A 24015-nucleotide genomic window follows, 5' to 3' on the forward strand; every position below is an offset into this window, starting at 1 on the left:
TAACCAACAGCGGGCGAGGCTGCTGGAGAAGAGGCCTGGAACGGCGGGATAGTACAGTGGGCAAGGCCTTCCCTTGCACATGGCCAACCTGGCTTCAATCCCTGGTGCCACGTAGTCTCCCAAGCCCCTCCAGAAGTGGTCCCTGAGCATAGACTGGAGTAACCCTTGAGCACCACCAGGTGTGGCTCCAACCCTCGACCACCAGAAAAAAGGACCCTTGGAGTCACTTATAGGGGTACCCCCATTCTGACTGGGTTAAGCATGTCACAGAGGGGGCTGGAGCAATAGCACAGCAGGTAGGGCTTGCACGCAGCCGACCTGGGTTTGATTCCCAGCATCCCATATGGTCCCCAGAGCACTGCCAGGAGTAATTCCTGAGTGCCTGAGTCAGGAGTAACCCCTGTGCATCGCCGGGTGTGACCCAAAAAGAAAAAAACAAAAGACAACAAAAAAAAAGAAGCATGCCACAGAAGGCCACCTAAGGCCTTGTAGGAGGCCAAGTAAATGGGTCCATGCTGGGAGCCCCTGGCACTGAGATGAAATAGGAAACGGGGACTCCCTAGTGACGACCAAGTAGAGGGTCTGCTCACATCCTCCCCAGGAGACGTCACCTCAGCATCCCCGAAGTCAGGATGTCCCTGGCCTGGCTGCGCTGGCTCATGGCACCCAGCATGGTCTCAGGGAGCTGGGAGGGGTGTAATCACCCCACCCTTTCTCCCAGGACTGGCACTGAGATAAAAGAGCTCCTTGACTCCGTGGGGAGAAGCAGAAAGGGTGTCATTACAGTGCTGTGTTTGCAGATCGCAGATGAAAGCGGCAGGTACAGCAGGAGCCTCAAATAGCCCCTCCCCGGGAACGCACACAGCGGCTCTCAGGTTCAGCGGGAGCGCGCCAGAGGAGGACGAAAATGCCAGCTTGCCAAGCCGCCTGGCCAGGGCGGACAGAAGTCACTGCCACGCGCCAAAGCTCCTTCTGGGTTAAGTTCCACCTCACCTGTCCTGGAGGGGCCACATCGTGGTCTCCTTCCCAGGAACCGGGAGGCTTGTGCAGGGCTCTCTGAAGCAGGAGCCCTGGTCCTGCAGACTGGGAATCTTTGGCTCACAGGCAGCCCCCAACCCCGCCCCCCGCCCCCCTCCTCCCTCTCAGCCGACCCTGACTGCACACACTGCAGCAGAGCCCAGTGTAGGGGAGTGGCCGGGCCGGGAGGAGGTCGAGGAGGAGCCCGACCTTCCCCGGAGCTTTATTACACGTTTGTATGAGCTGGCGGAGATGGGGTCCCGGGCCCCTCGGGAGAGATGGGACCACTGCGTGGCTTTGGCAGGCGGCTCCCCTTGTAGCCATGCTAAAAGTCAGATAGGGCGGGCGACGAGAGGGCGCCCGGGGAGGCTCAGGAATCCGCCACCTCCATGGCCTGCAGCCGGCTCTCCAGGGCCACATCTCTGGCTGCCCCTTTCTTTTTGTTGCCCTCGTGCTGCTTCTTCTGCTTCTTTGACGGCTCCTGGTCGATGGGTGCAGGTTTCACAAAGGGGATCAGTTCCTGGAGGCCTGGAAAGGAAGAGGCCCTCAAATCACTGGACTTCTCAGGGCCACAAGCTCCAGAGCCGAGGGCAAGGGGGGGCAGCTCAACAGGCCCACACTCTCCCCAACCAAGGGGCTCCCACCAGGCTCTGGGTTCCTGGCTCTTCGCCCCCTTGGCTTCTACACACCACTTGGGTGATGCTCTCCCAACCATGCTGAGCATGGAGCAGTGGCAGTTTGGGAAGCTGTGTCTGAATTAAGAAACTCAGGGCCTGGGGCTCTCTCAGGTGCAGAACAAGGCCTGCCTTGCCAGGAGGCCGTGAGTTTGCTCCCCAGGCTGTCCATGGGCTCTGGGCAAGGTCCTAGTGGTCTGCTCCCTGGGATCTGCCCAGCAGCAGATGCGTTACTGTATGCACGTGTGTGTAAATGTGCATGTGTGTGTGTGTATATGTGTGTGCATGTATGTGTGCATATGCATGAGTATATGTGTGTATGTGCATGTGTGTGTGCGTGTGCGTATATGCATGTGTACCACTGCAACAATGAAGTGAAAAAAAATGAGAAGTGTGTGCGTGCAGTTATCACAGCCACATGTGTGTGTCGTCAATACTCTGTGTATGTCTCGTTCTCTCATCGGTGCAGGGGAGGGGAGGGGAGGGACCAGCCGCCCACACAGCAGAGGGAGGCAGCCCAGTGGTTAAGGCTGACCTGGCGGCATGAATTCCTTCAACTTCTCGGGTACCACGATGCCCTTGTCCGTCTGGTAGTTCTCCAGGATGGCGCAGATGGTGCGTGTCGTGGCACACATGGTTGCGTTGAGCATGTGCACAAACTCCACCTGCAGGGAGGGCCCGAGGGGCAGGGTGGGCTTCACTAGGGGCTGCGCTGCCCCCCAGCTAATGCTGATCTTTGCTACACCTGAACTTCCTGGTACGGAGGGTCTGTTAGATCACTATGGAAATTCACTGTGTCCAAAATGACAAGTGGTGGCCCTCTGAGGGGAGGAAGCAAGTTCTAAGGTGGCCCCTCTTCTTTGGGTGTGGTTGGGCTGTGCTCACAGGCCCATGTAGGATGCTGGGAATCGAACCTGGGGCAGCTGCATGCAAGACAAGTACCTTACCCACTACTATTGCTCTAGTCCAGCCTCTCTGTAGCTGTTTTTTCATGGTCACACTTGGTGGTGTTTAGGGAATACTACTGGCTCTGTGCTCAGGAGTCGCTCGAGCAGTGCCATGGGGCCCCTGTGGTACCCAGATAGAACCATGGTTTCTGGTATGAACCATGGTTTCTGGTATGCAAAGCTGCAGAGTCCTTTGTGCCAGCCCCTGGCCCCAGGGTGCCTTCTCCTTCAACCCCTTCCAAGCCCCTGACTCTGACAAGATCAGGACCTAAAACTGGGCGGGGGTGCAGAGCAGACACTGTTTCTTGCTTATTCTGTGTAGACAAGAGGGAATTATTCCACCTGGCATGACGGGAAATACAGACCCGAAAGAAACTCTAGAATGACTCTGTCGGCTGGAGACTCAGGTTTCCTGCTCTGGAGAGCCACTCATGCAGGATGTCACTCATGCAGGAGATCAATCTGCATGCAGAAAGTCTTTTTGTCTTTGTGTGTGTGTGTGTTTGGTCCAGATCCTGGCTCTGTGCTCAGGGTCACTCCTGCAGTGTGGGGGGAATCGTATGGGATACTGGGGATCGAGCCTGGTCAGCCATGTGCAAGGCCAGCGCCCTCCCTGCTGGACTACAGCTCCAGCCCTGAGACACATTTTCAGATTCCCTTTCTGCTCTAGACTGAGCCTCTAGGCTTTGTCCCGAGAGGCTGGGAGATATGACAACCTGGGCACATCACCCATAGACCCCCCCAAGCCCGTCTACCTTGTCCATCATCTTCTTGGTTTGTCCGTATCGGATTCGGAGCCGGCGAGCCTGGTAGTCGGTGCAGTTGGAGCAGGAGACTAACTCTCGGAAGGCTCCGGAGCCCGGAAACCAAGCCTCCAGGTCGAGCTTCTTACTGGCGGCGTGATTCAGAGACCCTGTGGGGACAGACCCGGCACCCACGAAGGAGGCGTGTCAGAGGCTGAAGGCTGGCCTCCAGCACAACAGTGAACCTTTCCGGAAGGCTCTCCCAGCGATACTTTGCCAACTGGGGCTGACGCTGCCAGGGCAGGGCCCAGGGAGGGGGTGCCACTTCAGCATACGGGGCCAGTGGTGCTGGGCTGGACCTCGCAGCGTCAGCGTGCCAGGCATGCGATGCACTCCAGCCCTTTGAGCTGACGCCTCAGTCCTTAAAACGTTTTGGGAAATGCACACCCAGTGGTGCTCAGGGGCCACTCCTGGTAGAGGGCAGGGGTCACTCTCGCTGTATTCAGGTGCTGGGGAGCAACGCTGGGCCTCCTGCATGCAGAGCATGTGCTCAGCCTATTGCGTTCTCTCTGGATGAAGAACCCTTATTTTGTGTGTGTGTGTGCACATATAAATATATGTAATTTTGGGGGTCGCATTTGGCGGGGCTTGGGGCTATTTGTAGCAGAGTGCAGGGGCCTTTACAGGGGTCACTCCTGGTAATGGGCCTGGAGTCTGCAGTACTGAGGAGCAGATCGGGGGCTTCTAGGTACCAAGCATGTGCAGCAGCCCTTTGGCCCATATTGCCTGCACCCTGGAGAACTCTTCAATTCACATCCCACCCCCCGCAGTGAAACTGCGCCCAGATAGTCTCGGCACTGGGCCCGCTGGGGGGTGGGGGGTGGGGAGGCAGAGTGACCTTTCAATCAAGGTGGGCGACCAGCTGCACCCTCTTCCTCTGTGGGGAGGCCTCTACCTGAGACGATATTCACTATGTGGTAGGGGATCCCCAGAGACTGGTAGAACTCCTCAGCCGTGGCGATCATCTCTTCAAACATTTCCCAGGACTTGTTGTCGTGTGGTGATGAGTAGACAAACTGCTCGATCTGCAGAGGAGCACGGCGGGCAGGGTAGGGGTGTGGCAGGATGCACCGGACCATCGGACTTCCTATCTGAACCCAGGGCGAGGGTGCCAGACGCAGGGGGGGCTGGACCCAGCCCCAGTGGGGAGTTCTGACCGGGACAGGGACGAGCACGGCCCCCACACCGCGTGCGGCAGAGAGAGTGCCTGCACCCACGGATCAGGAGAGCTCGGACAGTGTATCTGGCTGGGCCACACAGCAGGAATGGCGGGGAGGTGGCATGGGGAAATAGGCAGCCAGGCCCCAGAGCAGGCTCAGAGGCAGCCCAGCCAGCCCACCCCGCCCTCCAAGGGGAAGCCTCGGGAGGAAGATGACTTCACCCACCCCTTGCCCTCCTCTCCTGCCTGGCACAGATGGACAGACAGACAGACAGACAGAGGCGCCCTAACTCTCACCCCAGCCTAGCTACGCACCTTCTCAAACTGATGGACTCGGAAGATGCCGCGCGTGTCGCGTCCGTGCGAGCCCACCTCCTGGCGGAAGCAGGTGGACAGGCCCGCGTACTTAATGGGCAGGTCCTCGGGCCGGAGCCACTCATCCCGGTGCAGGGCCGCGATGGGTTGCTCAGAGGTGGCGATCAGGTATTTCTCATCATAGGAGTTGTCATCTGCCTTTTCACTGCCCTTGCCAATCACCTGTGGGAAGAGGCATCTTTACAGGATAAGAGGGGGGCAGGGGCTGGAGTGATAGCACAGCACGCAGCTGACCCGGATTCGATTCTCAGCATCCCATATGGTCCCCTAAGCACCACCAGGGGTAATTCCTGAGTGCCCCTGTGCATTGCCAGGTGTGACCCAAAAAGAAAAAAAAGAAAAAAAAAAAGAAAAGGAAAAGAAGGAAAGTGTCTCCCACAGAGAGGAGGGATGTTGGGGGAAGGTGAGAAGGAAATGGGACACCGGTGGTAGGAAATGTACACTGGTGGAGGGATGGGTGGTGGATCAATGTATGACTGAAACCCAATTATGAACTAGCTTTGTAATGGTCTATCTCATAGATATTCAATTAAAAAATAAAAAAGTAGGGGCTGGAGTGATAGCATACCAGGTAGGGCGTTTGCCTTGCACGCGGCCAACCCGGGTTCAAATCCCAGCATCGCATATGGTCCCCTGAGCACCGCCAGGAGTAATTCCTGAGTGCAGAGCCAGAAGTAACCCCTGTGCATCGCCAGGTGTGACCCAAACAAACAAACAAAAAAGTAATGTGGAATTCATGCCCAATTCAATCAGCTTAATCAATGGCTGAATAAATAGCAGTACTCCTACATAAAAAAAAAAAAAAGAGTGTGGGAGGGCAGGACCTCCACTGGAGTAAGACCTGGGAATAAATAAAGAAAGAGCTGGAGCGACAGTTCATTAGTTCATTTGCCTTACCTGTGGCCGACCTGGGATGGATCCCCAGCACCCCACGTGGTTCCCTGAGCCCACCAGGAGTAAGCCAACCTGGATTTGATCCCTGGTACCACATATGGTCCCCCGAGCCCCACCATAAGTGAGCCCTGAGCACAACTCAGCATAACAAAGCAAAAAAGCAACAACAACAACAAAACAAGGACAGAATGGGTGAATCCAAGATAGGTCTCTAAGAGCAAAAAAGGAGTAAGAAGCGGGACACTGACAAACAACACACAGAAGAGTGCATTCATGTATAAACAACAAACTACAAAAGAGCCAGGCTAGGGTGCAATAAAATGAGCCAGTTGCAATGGAAATAAATCCATTCAAAAAAATGTCAGCTGTGGACTGAGGGCCGAGTCTTTTTAGCTGGGCTTGGGCCAAAGGAGACAGTCTGCTTTCCTGGTGCTTACGGGTCAGTCTAAGGTTAGTTTAAGGTTAATTATAGCCCCTCATCAATGTGCTGTTCAGCTGACAAAAGGTAACAGAAGAAAAAAATCCCACCAAGATGGACAAAGCCTACCATAACACGAGCGCAGACAGGAGAAGTCCTGGCCTGCTCCCAGGAGAGCTGCCTCACCCACGTCTGGCCACGCGAGAAGCACACAGTGAGGGCCGTGAAGGCCAGGCGGTGGCATGAAGGACGTCCTGGAAACAAAGCTCAGATGCCGTGGCCAACTGTGTAAAAGGTGCACGCATGTGAGGGGCCCCCAACAGTGCATGTGGTTTGTTTGGACCGTATGGGATGCTGGGGGTTGAATGTGGCCCCACGAGTGCCCTCCCCAGGTATGGTCCCTCCCTCCCCTCCAACACTGTCTTTAAACAATAGCTGTTGAGATCACTCCACCCTCTGCCCCTCTCCAGGAGGTATTGCTTTGATTCAGATCAGAGGGGCTGGATAGAGGGAAGGAAGATTCCCACAGAACCACACTCCACCACAAAAAAGGGCATTTCAGCCCCTGGACAATGGAGAAACATGCAGGACCTTGGAGTCACAGCAGCAGGCCTGTAGTTGTATGGAATGTTGCAATTTGGGTTTTTTTTTTAAATGTTGTTTCATTTTTTCAGGTCACATCACCCAGCAATGCTCAGGGGTTACTCCTGGCTCTGTGCTCAGGAATTACTCTTGGTGGTGCTGGGGGGATGCCAGGGATTGAACCCGGGCTAACCATGTGCAATGCGATCACCCTCCCCACTGTACTATCTTTCAGGCCCCACATGACACTAAATTTTAACAAATGAAAACTTAGTTCCTTGACTTGCACCAGCCACATATCACATGTTCAGGAGCCACATAAGGCCGGGGGCTCCCATCCTGGGTAGCTCTGGGAGAACCTTTACACCACTGCAGGAAGTTCTACAGGGCAACGCTGCTCTTAAGAATGAACAAACTGGGGCTGGAGTGATAGCACAGCGGGTAGAGTGTTTGCCTTGCACGCAGCTGAACTGGGTTAGATTCCCAGCATCCCATATGGTCCCCTGAGCACCACCAGGGGTGATTCCTGAGTGCAGAGTCAGGAGTAACCCCTATGCATTGCCAGGTGTGACCCCCCGCCCCCCAAAAAAGGCAAAAAAAAAAAAAAGAACAAACTAAAGTCTTCAGAAGTGCTGGGTAGATCCTGCACCAATTAGACAAGTGACTCCCTGTCTGTGGATCCAAGAAGCATCTGGAAGAGGCAAGAAACGCAGGGAATATACTTCTAAAAGGTTGCTCCTGATCTTCACTCTAAGCTTCTACCAAGGGTTACCTGCAGAGCCCCTACCTGCTTAATCTTGGGGTTGAAATGAGAAACACAAGGAAAAGATAAGAGTTTTCAGGAGAGACCTGAATAGATTCATCTCCTTAAAGGAAAGAGGGTGGGGCGGGGAGTGATAACACAGCAGGAGATAGATCAGTGGGTAAGAATTTGCCTCACACTTGGTTGCTCCATCACCCCATATGGTCCCCCAAGCCTGCCAGGATCCCTGAACACAGAGTCAGGAATAAGTCCAGAGCACTGCTGGGTGTGACAAAAAGAAGAAAAAAAAATAAGAGAAGAGAGGAATGAAGAAAAGAGGGAGAAAGGAAGGAAGGAAGGAAGGAAGGAAGGAAGGAAGGAAGGAAGGAAGGAAGGAAGGAAGGAAGGAGGGAGGGAGGGAGAAAAGGAAGGAAGGCAGGAAGGGAGGAAGGAAGGCAGGAAGGGAAGGAAGGAAGGAAGGAAGGAAGGAAGGAAGGAAGGAAGGAAGGAAGGAAGGAAGGAAGGAAGGAGGACACTAGGTTAAATGCTTGCTCTGACTTTAGAGAGGTGTTTTGTTATTGTCTTTTGTTTTTTGGGCCATACCCAGCTATGGGGCTGGAGTGACAGCATAACGGGTAGGGCATTTGCCTTGCATGCGGCCGACCCGGGTTTGATTCCTCTGTCCCTCTTGGAGAGCCCAGCAAGCTACCCAGAGTATCCTGCCTGCACGGCAGAGCCTGGCAAGCTACCCGTGGCATATTTGATATGCCAAACACAGTAACAAGTCTCATAATGGAGACATTACTACTGCCTGCTCGAGCAAATCGATGAACAACAGGATGACAGTGATACAGATAGTGCTACCCAGACGTGCTCAGGACTTACTCCTGGCTCTGTGCTGGAACATCACTCATGGTGGGGCTCGGAGGACCATATGGGGTGCTGGGGACAGAACCTGAGTCAGCAAGGCAGGTATCCTGTCTGTTGTACTATGTCTCTGGCCCCAAAGGTGCCTCTTTTTTGAGTTCAGAGTCTGTTTACTGGCTCTTCAGAGCAGGACTTGACAATGAAGGAAGAGATTCTTTTTTTTTTGGATCACACCCGGCAATGCACAGGGGTTACTCCTGGCTCTGAACTCAGGAATTATTCATGGGCGGTGCTCGGGGACCATATGGGATGCTGGAAATCTGTAGGATAACATAGCCTCAGGTAGTTTAGTTTAGGTTTATTGGGTTGTTCCCATCACAGTGCTGCCTTTCCTCTGTGTTTATTTGTAACTTCTTTTTTTTTTTTAGGTCAGACCTGGCATGCACAGGGGTCACTCCTGGCTCTGCACTCAGGAATTATCCCTGGCGGTGCTCAGGGGACCATATGGGATGCTGGGAATAGAACCAGGGTTGGCTGCGTGCAAGGCAAAGCCCTATCCGCTGTGCAATCACTCCAGCCCCTTGTAACTTCTTTCTTAGTGTTCTGTTCACTTGTAAATATTGTTTTTCTCTTCTCCTTGAGTCCTTTGCATAGTTTACTCAGAGCAGTTTCAGAGCAATGTCCTTTACTATAGACACAGGAAGACTGTAGCAAATGCTATGCTTTGGTAACCTAGGAGTCATTTGACTCTGCATATTTTCCTTCTGGGCATCTGTTCTCTTGACTTAAACCTCAGCTGCCCTTACTTCCTAGCACCCCCAAAAGCAGGGTCCCAACATGGGACGAGACGGACCCAGGGCAAGCGGTGAGTTGTGTGCTACCCTGGCATCAAGATGGGCCTGGCCAAAGTGCCTAATGCTTAACTATAAGTTAAGAGCTTGGTCATGGACAAATGCCGTCATGATCCAAAAAGTAATAACTAGATTCGGACCCTGCTAGAGTTAGGAATGATTAATCTGGCCTGAGTGCTGTAGTCTTGAGTCTGTGGCAAGATGTTGCCAGGAGAGCTGCCTTGCAAGCCTCAATGTATCCTTGCTATGTCCATACAAAAATAACTAGTATTAAGATGTTAATGAGTGTTTGGACTAAGGAAAGGAGAAAAACACATTAAGAGGTATTTTGCCCATTGGCAGTCAGGAAGGGCTTTGGAATTGCCCCTAGGTAGTGTTTCCTTTGAACCTGGAGGCCCTCAGGAAGGGCTTTCTTATGTTGATTCTGCTACCTAGCTGTGTGTAGCCTAGAGGGCAAGGTGGAAAGAGACAAGTAGGAGAGACTAGTGAAGGAGGTTCCAGCAGCAGAATGGAGTGAGAGACAGGAGAATAAAATAAACGGCAACTTATCAATCAACCGGTTTGGCCCTCGTTTCCTCCTCTGTCTACCCCATGGCCCGGGCCACTCCGGCTGGGCGAGCGGCCCAGGACTGATTCCCCTCGAACACAGGGCTGACCCCTGGTAGAAGTTTTTTTACAGAAATCGAACCCGGGTTGGCCGTGTACAAGGCAAACACCCTACGTGCTGTGCTATCGCTCCAGCCCCAGGAAGAGATTCTTCATTCACAATCAAGCCCTCTGCTCACCGTGGCTTGGCACCTGAGCACCTCAGAAAACTGAGTGGCACCCCAGCTCCCAGCATCTTCCCCCCCCACCCCAGCAACAGCTGATCTCCCTCGGCCCACTCCCCCCCCCCACCTCCCTCAGCCTTTCCCATTAAGTTTCTCTCTGTGCTGGAAACCAAAAGATCTATACAGAGACATCAAGACGGAGATGCCAGTTGGTTGTGGGCATGGATGGGGGAGGGAGGAAGGAGGAGGAGAGCTCCCCATGGAGGCTGAAGGCTGTGTTGGAAGTACATTCATCTGTATGTGAAAATAAAGACTCGCTTGGACATGAAAATCCAGTGTCCTCCGAGTCTGTTTTGTCCCATCGGGTAGCCATTAATCACATGTGTCCAGTTTTTGTTTCAGGGCCACACCTGGCAGTGTTCAGGGACAATCCGAGCCTGGAGCTTGGTGGTGGTGGGGGTGGGGGTCACTCCTGGCTGTGTCTGGAGGAGCAGGGGACGAGGAGAGACACGCAGCCCTCCTTGAGCTGCTACCCCCCAGCCCCCGCACACGAGCCCGTTCAAACAGAACACAAGGACTCCTCGGTTGTGCCGAGTGGAGCGGCACACAGGCCGACCCAGGCCTACTCACCTTGTACAGTTCTTCGTCAAACTGACTGAGCTGTGCCACCTCTTGCATGACCTCCTTCCGCATGAAAAACGGGGTGTAGATGGGGGTGTAGCCCCGGCTGCCCAGCGTGCGGAGCGCAAACTGGATGAGAGCCTGCTCCAGGAACACCAGGACGCCCTGGGGAGCAGAAGCACGGGGTGGCTGCAGGGCACAGCCTCTCTCTCCATGGTGGCACCCCTGACCATACTCAGACCTGGCTAGGCACCCCCCCGCCGCGAGGTGTCAGGGGTGGAACCTGGGGCCTTGCAGAGGCAGGTGCACTACCACTGAGGCCTCCTCCAGGACTCTCCGGCCCTCAGCAGAGCCCCCGGTGTCTGTGGGGCTGGCTTTCCTCTAGGACACATGTATGTGACATACAAACTTAATTGACCACAGCTTCCTGGAAGCCACCCCTGATTTCACCTGCCGTCTGCCCCAGGTAATGTGGGTTTGTTGTCTCAGTAGACTCATCTGACTACCCAATTATCCTGAGCACCCTTAGAAGAAGAGAGGCCTTGATTCAATTGGCAAAACTTGTTCGTTCGAGGTCACTCGGCAGCGTTTGCCCCGGGACCCTGCTGTGTGTGCTCCTGCCTCAGAGAGCTGCATGGAATTCCCAGAATATGCGCCGGGTGTGTGTGTGGGGGGCGGCAGCAGGGTGGGGGCTGGGAGTACCAGCGGCGCATTCGGGGCCCCCTGGAGCAGCTTATCTCTCTGCCACTGTCTGCCCCACCAGGGGATCCAGTGCCCACCTTCAGGAAGTACCCGCGGCTCCCAGCCACCACGGCGCCCTTCTCGCCTTCAAAGCCATCCACCATCACCACCAGGTCCACGTGTGAGTACTTCTTCCTGACTGTACAGTCACCCCAAATCCTCTCCACTTTGTTGTCTGCGTCCTAAGGAAAACAGAGCAGGAGAGAAAGACACACCCCATCGCCAAGTCCCCAGCCCTAAGAACCCCCACAGTGCCAGCAAGCCCGTGCCTAACTCAGGCCCTAGGCTGTGGAGACTTGTGGACACTTGCCAGAGAATTGGTGCTGGATCAGGAAATAATGATTGACGAGTTCCCGCAAGTGACTGTACCCTAGGAACTGAGACCAGGATTTGCCAGAGGACCCGAGGGATTCTCCACCCCCCAGATTTTACCCTTTTAAAGAATTCCTGGGAAACCCTGCCCAAGGATAACCACAGACAATCAGCATGTCTGGGGCAGGCGCCTAGGAGAATGGAGATTTTTTCCCCCGGGCTCTTATTGGTTGGGGGCCACAGGAGGGCGGGCTCTGGGCCTGACCTCCAGGGTCTGCCACCTCAAACCCCGAGAGTTTCATGTTCACCAGGGACTGAATGAAAGAGGCACAGATGGGCCTGGCCACGGCTGGGGTGTCAGGGAACAAAGGCTGGGCTCAGAGCAGCTTTGTGCTGGAGGAGCTGCCTCCCTGCAGGAAACTTTTATCATGCAGATTTGCCTCCAACCTGCAGCTTCCCAGCAGGGGGTGGGTGAGGGGTGAGCAGATCCCTCCCTGCTACCCAGGGCAACCCACTCAGAGGACAGCCAGGCCTGCTTTAGACCCCAGTTCCGTGCTGGGGTCTCCTGTCTTCAAGAGACCAGTGGTAGAGGAAAGGCACAAAGAACTGGCAGGGTTCCAGGTGCCATGACACGGAGGGAGGGAGGGAGGGAGGGAGGGAGGGGGAAGAGGAGAGAGAGTGAGAGAGAGAGTGTGTGTGTGTCTACGGAGAGGGCCGTGTGTGTGTGTGTGTGTGTGTGTGTGTGTGTCTGTGTGTCTGTGTGTGAGAGTCTCGAGGTGTGTATGTGTCAGGCTGGGGTGTATGTGTGTGTGTGTGTGTATGTGTGAGAGTCTCGAGGTGTGTGTGTGAGGCTGGTGTGTGTGTGTGTGTGTGTGTGTGTGTGTGTGTGCGCGCGCGCGCGCGCACGCACGCTCGCGCGCCATGACAAGGAGAGGGCCAGTGTCCTGCAGGCCTGGGGTGTGTGAGCGGAGGGGAAGGGGCAGGCAGCAGGCGCCTACCTCATCATTGCTGATGGGCACTGAAGGGTGCAGAAGGTTCCCAATCTCTCGGAGGTTCTCAAACCGCTCAGCTTCCAGACGGATGCGCTCGGCATCACACTTCAGGATGGCCTCGTCGATGAGGAGCCGGACCTTCTTGATCTGGGAGACTTGCAGGTCCTGTAGCCAGCACACGGGGAACAGTGAGTATCGCCAGCAGGAAGAAGGTTCTGCCGCCTCTGCACTGGGGCTCCCTGGGGTCCTGCAGAGTCAAAGCTTCCCAACGACAGAGGCATGACTCCCACGGCCCCCCTTAGCCCAACCCGATGCCTTTCTTCCCTAGGGTATCCAAAGCAGAGAAGGGGACCAGGCCCCTCCTGGTGATCCCATCTTCCTCCAGAATGGTAATACTGTGGCTGCCCTGATTGGGCGTTCTCTCATTCTCCTGATTAAATCAATTTGGCACTTGATTATGTTCTGCATTTAAATAGTCTCGCTAGGAAGATATAAATTCATTAGGAGCCAGAGACCTCGGCTCCGGCTCAATTTACCCCTTCCTGCAGGTGTTCCAAATAGTCCCAATGATACAGTGGGAGGGTGGGGGTGGAGGCATTGGGGGAGTGAGTTAATCAATCGACCACTTTATTTATTTATTTATTTATTTATTTATTTATTTATTTATTTGTTTATTTATTGCTTTTTGGATCATACCTGGCAATGCACAGGAGTCATTCCTGGCTCATGCACTCAGGAATTATCCCTGGTGGTGCTCAAGGGACCATATGGGATGCTGGGATTCAAACCCGGGTCCACTGCATGCAAGGCAAACACCCTACCCACTGTGCTATCACTCCAGCCCCTCAATCGATCACTTTAAATCTATCTCGCCCACTGAAAATATCCATTGAAAAAAGTCCAATCAAAATAGATGATGGGGTGCTTGGGGGTGGAAGATGCCACAGATAAAAGGAAGCCCCCAGCCAGGCGCTCTCTTCACCCACTCCCCTCTGTCCATGCAGACAAAGGAACCAGGTAGGTTCTTAGTGCAGAGAGTGACGAGGCAAAGAACCCTGAATGTCACCCACACGTATGGCTGTGGCTGGAGACTAAGCACAGCCAGTGACAGGGAGCAGCTGGGCTAGTCCCAGGAGACGTGGCAGCGAGACTTCAGACTAGGCAAGGGCTCTCTGGGTGGAGGGGGCACAGGGACAAGACCAGGCCCCATATTTGGACATGGGGAACAGGACTTAGAAAGCCAGACACTGGGCTGGGGACCAGGGGGCAGGATGAGCGATACCGCTCAAGGGAAAAGGGGGGGTCTAGGCCTTTCTACTGAACTGTTACAGCAACTTGAATGTCTCATGTGTCCCTCCAGCACACCTACTCTGCCTCTTTGTCTTATGTTCTTGTGTTAGGGGTGTTTTGGTTTGGCGTCACACCCAGCTGTGCTCTGGGCTAACTCCAGGCTCTGTGCTCAGGGATCGCTGCTGGCGGTCCTCGTGCTAGGGATCAAACCATGTTGGCCACATGCAAGGCAAGTGTCCTACTCACTATGCTATCGCTCAGGCCCTGTATTCAGGTTTGTTTATTTATTTATTTATTTATTTATTTTATTTTATATTTTTCCTTTTTGGGTCACACCTGGCGATGCACAGGGGTTACTGTGCACAAGAGAATTACCCCTTGCAGTGCTCAGGGGACCATATGGGATGCTGGGAATCGAACCCAGGTCGGTCGCGTGCAAGGCAAACGCCCTACCCACTGTGCTACTGCTCCAGCCCCTTAGGTTCATTTATTTATACTTATTAAATCGTGCACGGCAGAGCCTGGCAAGCTCCCCGTGGCCAAAAAACAGTAACAATAACGGGTCTCATTCCCCTGACCCTGAAAGAGCCTCCAATACGGCACCGTTGGGAAAGACGAGTAAGGAGAGGCTGCTAAAATCTCAGGGCTGGGACAAATGGAGATGTTACTGGCGCCCACTCAAGCAAACTGATGAACACGGGATGACAGTGATATTGAATCGCTGTGAGATAGACCCTTACAAAGCTGCTCATGATTCGTGTCAGTCAGTGTTCCAACACCCATCCCTCCACCCATGCTGTCTATTCCCAGCACCAGTGTCTCCACTTTCCCTCGCATCACTCCCTACTCCTGTGCTTGGGGTTTCAGATTAAGAATCAGTGCCTGAAAAATCTAAAGATGACTATTAGTGGCCTGTGGTCGCCAATGCTAACCAGATCCCAATACACCGAAAACATCTAGACTTTGAAGATGAAGTTCTATGAAGGAAAGACTGCTCATTCTTGCCCCCCACCCGGACTCCGCCCTCCATTTGCCTCCCCTGCTGCTACTGCTACTGCCAGGGGACACCGTCAGAGCCAAGGGGCTGTGTCCCAGCTAGAGAAACCCAAGGGTGCTACAGCACTGCAAAGGGGCGAGTGGCCTTGTGCACGCAGCAACCCCCAGCCGGGCCGGCAGACTCACGGCCAGCGTGTCTGCGGTGAGGTCGTCAAGGTTTGCTGCATTCTCTGGAACAGACTCGTCATCGCCCAGTGGCTCTTTTTTCTGCAGGAAATAAAAATGCATTATCAGAAAGGGCGAGGGCTCACTCGTGGGCCCAATCCCCAGCACCCCGAGGACAGAGCCATGAATAGTGTTCCCCCACCCCTGCAAAAAAGCAAACATAAAAAAAATTTATTACAGGGGCCAGAGCGATAGCACAGCGGGTAGGGCATTTGCCTTGCACGCGGCCGACCCGAGTTCAATCCCCGGCATCCCATATGGTCCCCCAAGTACTGCCAGGAGCAATTCCTGAGTGCAGAGCCAGGAGTAACCCCTGAGCATCGCTGGGTGTGACCCAAAAAGCAAAAAAAAAAAAAAAAAATTATTTCAGGGGCTGGAGTCATAGCACAGCGGGTAGGGAGTCTGCCTTGCATGCGGCCGACCTGGGTTCGAATCCCAGCATCCCATATGGTCCCCTGAGCACCGCCAGGAGTAATTCCTGAGTGCAGAGCCCCTGTGCATCGCCGGGTGTGACCCAAAAAGAAAAAAAAATATTACTAAATAAAAGAAAAATTCTTTTGTGGGGGATAAGCAGTGGAAAAGACTGGGTTTACTCAGGGCTCTGTGCTCAGGGGTCACTCCTGGAGGACTCAAGGACCATATGGGATGTCAGGGATCTAACCTGGGTTTGCAGCATGCAGGGCAAGCACCCTTGCCATTGTGCTCTCTCAGGCCCCTGACACAGATTTATGAGTGTGCATCAAATCAGTATCTGGCTCTTCCGACATGACTCTTTAATGGATATAACCCGGCGCTGGAGCCTGGGACGGCGGGCGGGTGCCATCACGCCTTCTGCTTCGCTCAGGCTCTCCAGACTGCCAATTGCTTCTCTTACCTTCATTTTCTCACCGATTGTCTTGCTGCAGAGATTCTTCAGCTTGTTCAAGTTGTCTGCCCGAAATCTGCCTGGAGAATGAAGATCCAAGAATATACCAAAGGTAAGCACACACCTCCTCATACACCCCGAAGGAGCAACCCCCGGGCCTCGTCAAGATGCAGGCAGCTCAAGGACCAGCCTGGTGGACGTGTGGACTCTGGAAGCTTTGAAACCCCAAGTTCAGCTGCAAACACTGGTGGCTACCATGGTGTTCCCCAGCATTTCCCAACAAGGAAAAGATCATTCTGTGGCAGAAATGCAGAAGCCCCGAAACTGGAGTTATGACTGCAGGGACTCATGTGGCTCAAGCAACTGAATCTTGCTGAGTCTCTAGATTCTTCAAAGAAATTTTTGGGTACAAACAAAAAAAGGCTACTTCCTTTTCTGTTGTTGTTTGTTTGGGGCCACACCTGGTGGTATTCCGGACTCACCCCTGGCTCTGCACTCAGGAATCACTCCTGGTGGGGTTCGGAGGACCTTATAGGAAGCTTGGGATCAAACCTGGGTCACCTGTATGCAAGGCAAGCACTCTACCTGATGTACTATTGCTCGGGGCCAAGAAGGTAGCTCAGTTCCCTAACTTACTCGGTTTATATCTCTGTGCTAGAAATGACTGACGTTCCTGTGCTGATGCTATGCTCATCTGGCAATCTCAAGAATGATTTTGTTTCTTTCTTCCTTTTTGGGTTTTGGGCCATGCCTAGAGATGCTCAGGGTTTACTCCTGGCTCAGAACTCAAGAATTATTCCTGGTGGGCTCAGGGGACCATATGGAATGCTGGGGATTGAGCCCAGGCCAGCCATGTGCAAGGCAAGCTTACCTGACACAGTGTACTCTCTCGCCATCCCTCGAGCACAATTTAGCTTCTTAAACATTGGTTTCCTTTAGGTAAGACAGTACTGATCAGCCTACAGTCTGTGTCCAACTTTAGCACGGTGGTTCATTGGTAGAACTTTCCACAGGGTAAAAGAAAACTAGAAATTACTATCTAGACATAGTTATTCTAGTTTTGAGAACTATTTACAGTTTTGACAACTATTAACTAAATTAAAAGTAAGTTCTGGGGCCAGGGAGACAGCTGCAGGGGTGAGAGTGTAGGCCTGGCAGGCACAATACCCCAAGTCTGACCCCAACACTGCATACATTTCCCGCCCACCCCACCCACCACAGTGCTCGAATGGACCTGGTATTCCCAAAACCTCTGGGCCTGAATAGCACTGTGTGATAGGCCCAGGCTATTGAACCATGTGGCATGGCCATGTATTTCTAAGACAGTAGCTGCAGAATACCACGAGCACTGCTTAGGGGACGTCTCCCCCACCAAAAAGAACAAGCTAAACTTCAGTGCATGTGTACACACACAGGCATGCACACAGGGAAATCTGAATAAGGTTTGCTAATTGTAGCAAAGTTGATTTCTTAGTCTTGCTATTGAAGTAGTTACGTTACACATTGTCACTTGGGAAAATGGGTCTGGGTGAGGGTACACAGAACTTCTATAAGTCTGTTTTCAAATGAAAAGGCTTAAAAATGGGGGTGGGGCAATAGTACACTGGAGAGGGTGTTTGCCTTGCACGCAGCGGAACCTGGGTTTGATCCCTCACATTCCATATGGTCCCCTGAGCAATGCTAGGAAATATTCCTTAGTGCAGAGCCAGGATAAACCCGGAGCATCGCTGGTGTGACCCAAAAAGAAAAAAATAAATAAAAAGCTCAAGTATAAGTAACTTAATGCCTCCTTTTCCGTGTGTATTGGTGTTGGACACAAGCAAGGTGGGTTGCCACTGTACTATCTCTCCGGCCTCAAACAAAATATAATTTTTTTTTTTTTTGGTTTTTGGGTTACACCTGGCGATGCACGGGGGTTACTCCTGGCTCTGCACTCAGGAATTACTCCTGGCGGTGCTCAGGGGACCATATGGGATGCTGGGATTGGAACCCGGGTCGGCCGCGTGCAAGGTAAATGCCCCACCCGCTGTGCTATCACTCCAGCCCCCAAAATATAAATTTTAAACTACTCTAAACTATGCTGAATGTTTTCATGGAAATAGTCTATATCTTTGTTATCTTTCATTTCTTTCAGTTATGTTTTAATTTCTCAGCTAGGGATCTTAAATGTTATTGGTTAGTGTTACGTTTTCAGAATATAAAAGAAAACAAGTAACAACTTCTGATTATTGTATAGAACAATTGTTTTAGGTTTCAATCATGTGTTTTATTATTTTTGTTTTACAACCATGCTTAGTGGTACTGCAGGGCTACTCTTGGCTTTGTGCTCAGGGGTCACTCCCAGCCATGCTGTGCAGTACAGGGAATGGAACCTGGGTCTCCTGCAGACAAAGCATGTACTCGGCCCTTTGCACTGCCTCTCCAGCCCCTTTCCATTTATTTTTGCAGGCCAATGTACACAAAAGTACCATTCATATACCCTGAGACAGGTTTCAAGGCAATGTCCATCAGTGGGCCTGGTGGGTATAGTTCTGTATTAGGACACCATGAAGTAGTGAAAAAGAACCACTACTAAATACAGCAACATGAAAAATCTTCATACACATCCATGTGAGTGAAAGAAAACACATACAATGGTATATCTTTTTGTTTGTTTTGCTTTGGGGCCACACACCACAGTGCTCAGGACTTATTCCTCACAGTGGGCGGGGGCCCATCTGGACACTGGAGATAGACCCCAGGTTGTCTGTGTGTGAGGCAAGAGCTCTACCTGCTGTACAATTGCTTTGGCCCAAAATACTGTATCTTTTATAAGTTCACTTATCTGAAATTCAAAATCAGATGAAAGTAGTTATGTGACAGACATAATTTATGGTGACAGACAAGACTATTCTCTTGGGGGCCTAAGCAATAGTACAGCCCGAAGGCAGGGCATCTGCCTTGCATGCAGCTGACCTGGGTTCGATTCCCAGCATCCCATATGGTCCCCTGAGCACCGCCAGGAGTAATTCCTGAGTGCAGAGCCAGGAGTAACCTCTGAGTATCGCCAGGTGTGACCCCCCCCAAAAAAAAAGAAAAGATTATTCTCTGTGGGACCATTGGGGGGGTGCAGGGGGTGGTACATGGCTGCTAAGAACAAATGGGAACCTGTGGAATTGCTGAGACTCTTAGAACTCACTCTAAGGTCTGATATCTTGATTTAGGTGGTGGCTGGATGGGCAAACAGGGCTGCAAAGATCCCTGAATTGTGCGTGGCCATGTTCAAACACCACCCCCCTCCACCCACACACACCCCCCACATAGCCCAATCCCATGCCTGGCTTGTACATTGAGATGTACGCCCTTTGGCGCCAGGGATGCAGCTCAGTGGCCAGCCCCCTGCCATGCACTGTGAGATCCCAGGTTACCGAATCCCCAGCACTGCCTGAACCACCCCACCCCCAAAGTTTGAATATATATTACATTATGACATCTGAAATTTTTTTTTCTGTTTTAAAAGGTTATCTAAAAGTAGCATCAAGGGGCCAGAGAAATAGCACAGCAGGTTAGCTGACCCAGGTTTGATCCCCAGCATCTCATACAGTCCCCGAGCCTGCCAAGAGTAATTCCTATGTGCAGAACCAGAAGTGACCCCTGAGCATCACCATGAAGGAACCACAAAACACAAACAGAAAGTAGCATAAAATGCCACAACAGAACTACATGAATTAATACCCACACAAAGAACACTCACCAAATGAGGGAGTGATATGGAGAGAAGAGTTGGGTGGCAAAGAGGGCAGATGGGAGCAGCGCCCTGAAAGTCTAACTTCAAGGACGAGGACTGGGTGGGAGAGATAGCAGATGGGTTGACGCTTTGCCTTCCATGAAGCCCAGTCCTGTTTAATCTCCAGCACCATGTCCCTGGAACCCTGAGCACCACACCCGGGGTCACTCCTGAACACTGAGCCAGAAATGGTCTCTGAACACTGCAGGTTTGGCCCAAACCCTCCCAGCCAAGTCCTGGCAAAGTGAAGAGACAAGAACAGTATGAGGGAGTCTGTGATGGCACAAAGCCTGGCCTGATTCAAAGAGAGTGGGGGTAGGCAGACAGCAGGCAGTGGAGAGCGGGGCCTCACATCAGTCATTGTGTTCAGTGTGGTCTCACTGTGTGTTGACGAGGAGGGGACTGACTCTAGGCCCAGATCACTGTCGGTGTGGAGCATGCACGTTCTGAGCTTGTAAGATAAATACAAATTCCCATAACCCTAAACTAGAAAGAGCAGTTTGGAAAATGGATGAATGAATAACTGATACTTAGTATTTTGGCTCTTTTTTTTTTTTGCTTCTTTGGGTCACACCCGCAATGCTCAGGGGTTACTCCTCGCTCTGCACTCAGGAGTCACTCCTGGTGGTTCTCGGGGGACCATATGGGATGCCAGCATGTAAGGCAAACAGTCCTACCCACTGTACTATCACTCCAGCCCCTATTTTAGCTCTTTATGTACAAGTTTGGTGTTATGTTTCTATTACCAGAACTATGTCCTAAGAACTCAACTCCTGCTTCTATCAGTCAGCTTATGACCAACTGGGTTTGCCTATGTTGTTTCACTTAAAGCTGCAGTTTCTAGGGGATGGAGTAATAGTGCAGCAGATAGGATACTTGCCTTACAAGTGTCTGACCTGGGTTTGATCCCTGGCACCCCATATGCTCTCCTGATCCCCTCCAGGAGTAAGCCCTGAGCACAGCTGGGTATGGCCCCAAACAACAAAACAAAACAGTAAGTTGGCTTCCAGACCCCATCAAGGATATTAACTGAAAATTTCAACTCAGGCTGTGCACACAGCTAGGGAACAGGATGGGTTCTGGATTATAAGTCCTGGTAGCAGCCAACGACAAGACCCCAACCTTTTGCTCAGGGGTTACTCCTGGCTCTGCACTCAGGAATTACTCCTGGCGGTGCTCAGGGGACCGTATGGGATGCTGGGAATCGAACCCGGGTCAGCCATGTGCAAGGCAAATGCCCTACCCACTGTGCTATCACTCCAGCCCAGACCCCAACCTTTCATATGAGGTCTGAATGTACAAAAAAAAATCTTGATACAACATCTGCCAATGTGATTTTGAAAAAAACTAGGCACTCCTTTGGCCACCAAGAAGGGATGTCAGGTAGAACCAAATCAAGAGCTATGTTGAAAATAAGACACATGCATTTTTCATCTAGGACACTACCATGCCCTGGAAATTCAACAAAATTTTTATTTTGTTTTGAGGTCACATCCAGCAAAGTTCAGGGGTTACCTCTACACCTCCTGGGGCGGGCGCGGGGGGGGGGGCGCAGCATATGGAATGCCATGGATCTGGCTGATCAAGTGCAAAGCAAGTGCCTTACTGGCTGCACTATCTCTCCACATCTCAACAAACCATTTTTTTTTCTTTTTGGGTCACACCCGGCAATGCACAGGGATTACTCCTGGCTCTGCGCTCTGGAATCACCCCTGTCGGTGCTCGGGGGACCATATGGGATGCTGGAAATTGAACCCAGGTCGGCCACATGCAAGGCAAACTCCATATCCGCTGTGCTACTGCTCCAGCCCCTCAACAAACCTTTTTTGAACCCTTACTCAGGCCCAGGTGTAGCAGCTGGTATTGGTGTTGTCTGTGTGCTTGTCAAAGCTTATGCAGACCACACAGAAGAATATAAAGTACTGCGGGCCTTAGATTTTTAGTCAAAGTCATTCTGCAGTTGAACAACAATGGCTAGATTTAAAAAAAAAGAAAAGAAAAGAAATAAAGAACACTTTTAATTTAATAAAGAAAGGTGCCCACTCTCGCTTTTTCCTTCCACTTAATTTGTTAGAATTTAAACCTTCAAATTTTGATTTGGGCAGTGGTATCCCACCATCTCCATCTGAATGAGAATCTGCAGGCACTGACTCCATAATTTAGGGAAAACAACTGTCCTCATGGAAACCCACCTTACTCTGGGACAGCAAATGCCTTTGCAGTGCGCTGGCCTAAAGTTGGCTCTCAGCTAGTTGCATACTATTGCATCAGACAAACCGAGTCACATGTGCTTGACAGCGTCCTGCCAATCAGGGACTGTTCTGAGAGGCAGACCAGCGGCGACGGGCTCAATGGTTTTATTTAGCTCCGAGAAAGATGCTAGGATTAGTCCCAATGCGCCAATGTATTTCAAACAACCTTGATAAGTACGAGCCTTTTCTGGCCTTACCGTCCTCCTCTGACCCCTATGTGATCTACCACGAAAAGACCTTTCTCGACTCTCAGAAGGCCTGCCTGGAGCTCAGAGGGGGATGGGCTTCACCAAAGCTCAGGGCTCCTTGCATTTCGGCCAGGAGCGGCCTCTCCGCGGTCCCCAAATGATGGCAAGATGGGGTGGAGCCAAGCCAGGCACTGCAGAGGTGACTCAGGCTCAGGCTGGAGCCTCGCGCAGATCAAACGAGAAGGGAGCCCATTCTGGCCTTGCCAAAGACGAGGGGGAAATTAAATTTAAAAAGGAACACCGTGCCGGCGCCCCGAGCCCCAGCTCGGGGCTCGCTTCCGGCTCCCCGCGGCCCGGAGGCTTGACAGCTGCAGCGCGCATGCGCAGTGCCTCCGCCCCGCGGCCGGCGGCGAGCGGGCGTGGACGGCGCGCGCGTGGCCGGGGCGAGCCGGCGCGGGACGGGACGGCTGCTCGGCGGCGTCGCCCGGGAGCTGGGCCCGGGAGCGGGAGCCGAGGCCTCGGCGCGGGCGCGAGACCCCGCGGTCGGCACCCGGGGAGACCCCCCGCGCGTTCGGGTACTCACATCGCCGCCACTCGCCGTCCGCCTTCACCAGCTGATCCACGAGCCCCGGGTCCTTGAAGCGTTTCTCCTGCGTTTCTCGGATGAGGGCTGGGTCCCCTCCTTTATCCACCCGGAACAGATCCAGATCCAGCACCATCTTCCCCGCGCGCACAGGCCAAAGCGAAGGGAAGCCGAGGGCCGAGCGCCGCAGCCGGACACAGACGCACTGCGCAGGCGCGCTGACACGCCTTCCCCGCGGGCGCCTCCTCCCGGCCGGAAGCCTCTGTGCAGAGGGCGGGGCTCGGGAGGAGGGCGAGCCCGGTGGGCGTGGCCTCTCGGAGGGCGCCTGCTCCGCTCCAGGAAGGGGTGCTGAGTGCCTCAGATGCTACAGCCTGTCTCAGGTTAGGCAGAACCTGCCAATATTCTGTTTGGGCTGGAGCTCGCACCTCCAGTGGACGCCAGTTTCTGCCTTACAACGTTGATAGAAATCTTGAGACAAGAGAATGGCTATATATTTTACAGCACACTCCTGGCTCTGCTCAGGGATCGCTCCCAGTACTGCTGGGGGATAGTGGTGTGGCATATGAGGTACAGAGGATCGAACCTGGTGGGAAGGATGCAAGGCAAGCACCTTAACTCCTGAACCATCTCTTTGGTTCTACCTAGTCCTGCTATCTTTGAAAGAGACATGAGACTTTTCCAAGAGGCAAATGTTTAGCAGATCTCAAGGCAGTGCACAGTACTGAGGTCTTATCTTGGACCTTTTTGAACCCTTCAAGATTTATCTTGAGGGGAGCTGGAGCAATAGTACAGTGGGTAAGGCCTTGCACGCAGCCGACCCGGGTTCGATTCCCAGCATCCTATATGGTCCCCTGAGCACTGCCAGGGATAATTCCTGAGTGCAGAGCCAGGAGTAACCCCTGTGCATAGCCAGGTGTGACCCAAAAAGCAAAAAAAAAAAAAAAAAAAAAAGATTTATCTTGAATACTTTTAAAGATTTCATGATCTTTACATTAAAAATGATTCTTTTACAGTGAAACACTCTAATTTCTGTTGGGAACCAAAGCGATGGAACATTCTTCCTGAGAACAAGAGATGATCTGGAG

General features: G+C 52.6%; 1 protein-coding gene across 1 annotated transcript; it reads right to left on the minus strand.

The window, feature by feature from the left end:
- Nucleotides 1-1183: 1183 nt before the first annotated feature.
- Nucleotides 1184-23201, minus strand: SARS1 (seryl-tRNA synthetase 1). Its single transcript, XM_055140758.1, has 11 exons — nt 22931-23201; nt 16151-16221; nt 15238-15318; nt 12772-12930; nt 11500-11643; nt 10730-10885; nt 4916-5137; nt 4337-4466; nt 3394-3551; nt 2227-2356; nt 1184-1545 (listed from the first exon to the last, which is right to left on the minus strand). The coding sequence occupies exons 1-11, from the start codon at nt 23064-23066 to the stop codon at nt 1388-1390; spliced, it is 1545 nt and encodes a 514-aa protein (XP_054996733.1). The 5' UTR covers nt 23067-23201; the 3' UTR covers nt 1184-1387.
- Between the last annotated feature and the right edge of the window lie 814 nt (nt 23202-24015).

The sequence above is a fragment of the Sorex araneus genome, chromosome 5 (genome assembly GCF_027595985.1).
Source record: "Sorex araneus isolate mSorAra2 chromosome 5, mSorAra2.pri, whole genome shotgun sequence".
NCBI classification, from domain to species: domain Eukaryota; kingdom Metazoa; phylum Chordata; class Mammalia; order Eulipotyphla; family Soricidae; genus Sorex; species Sorex araneus.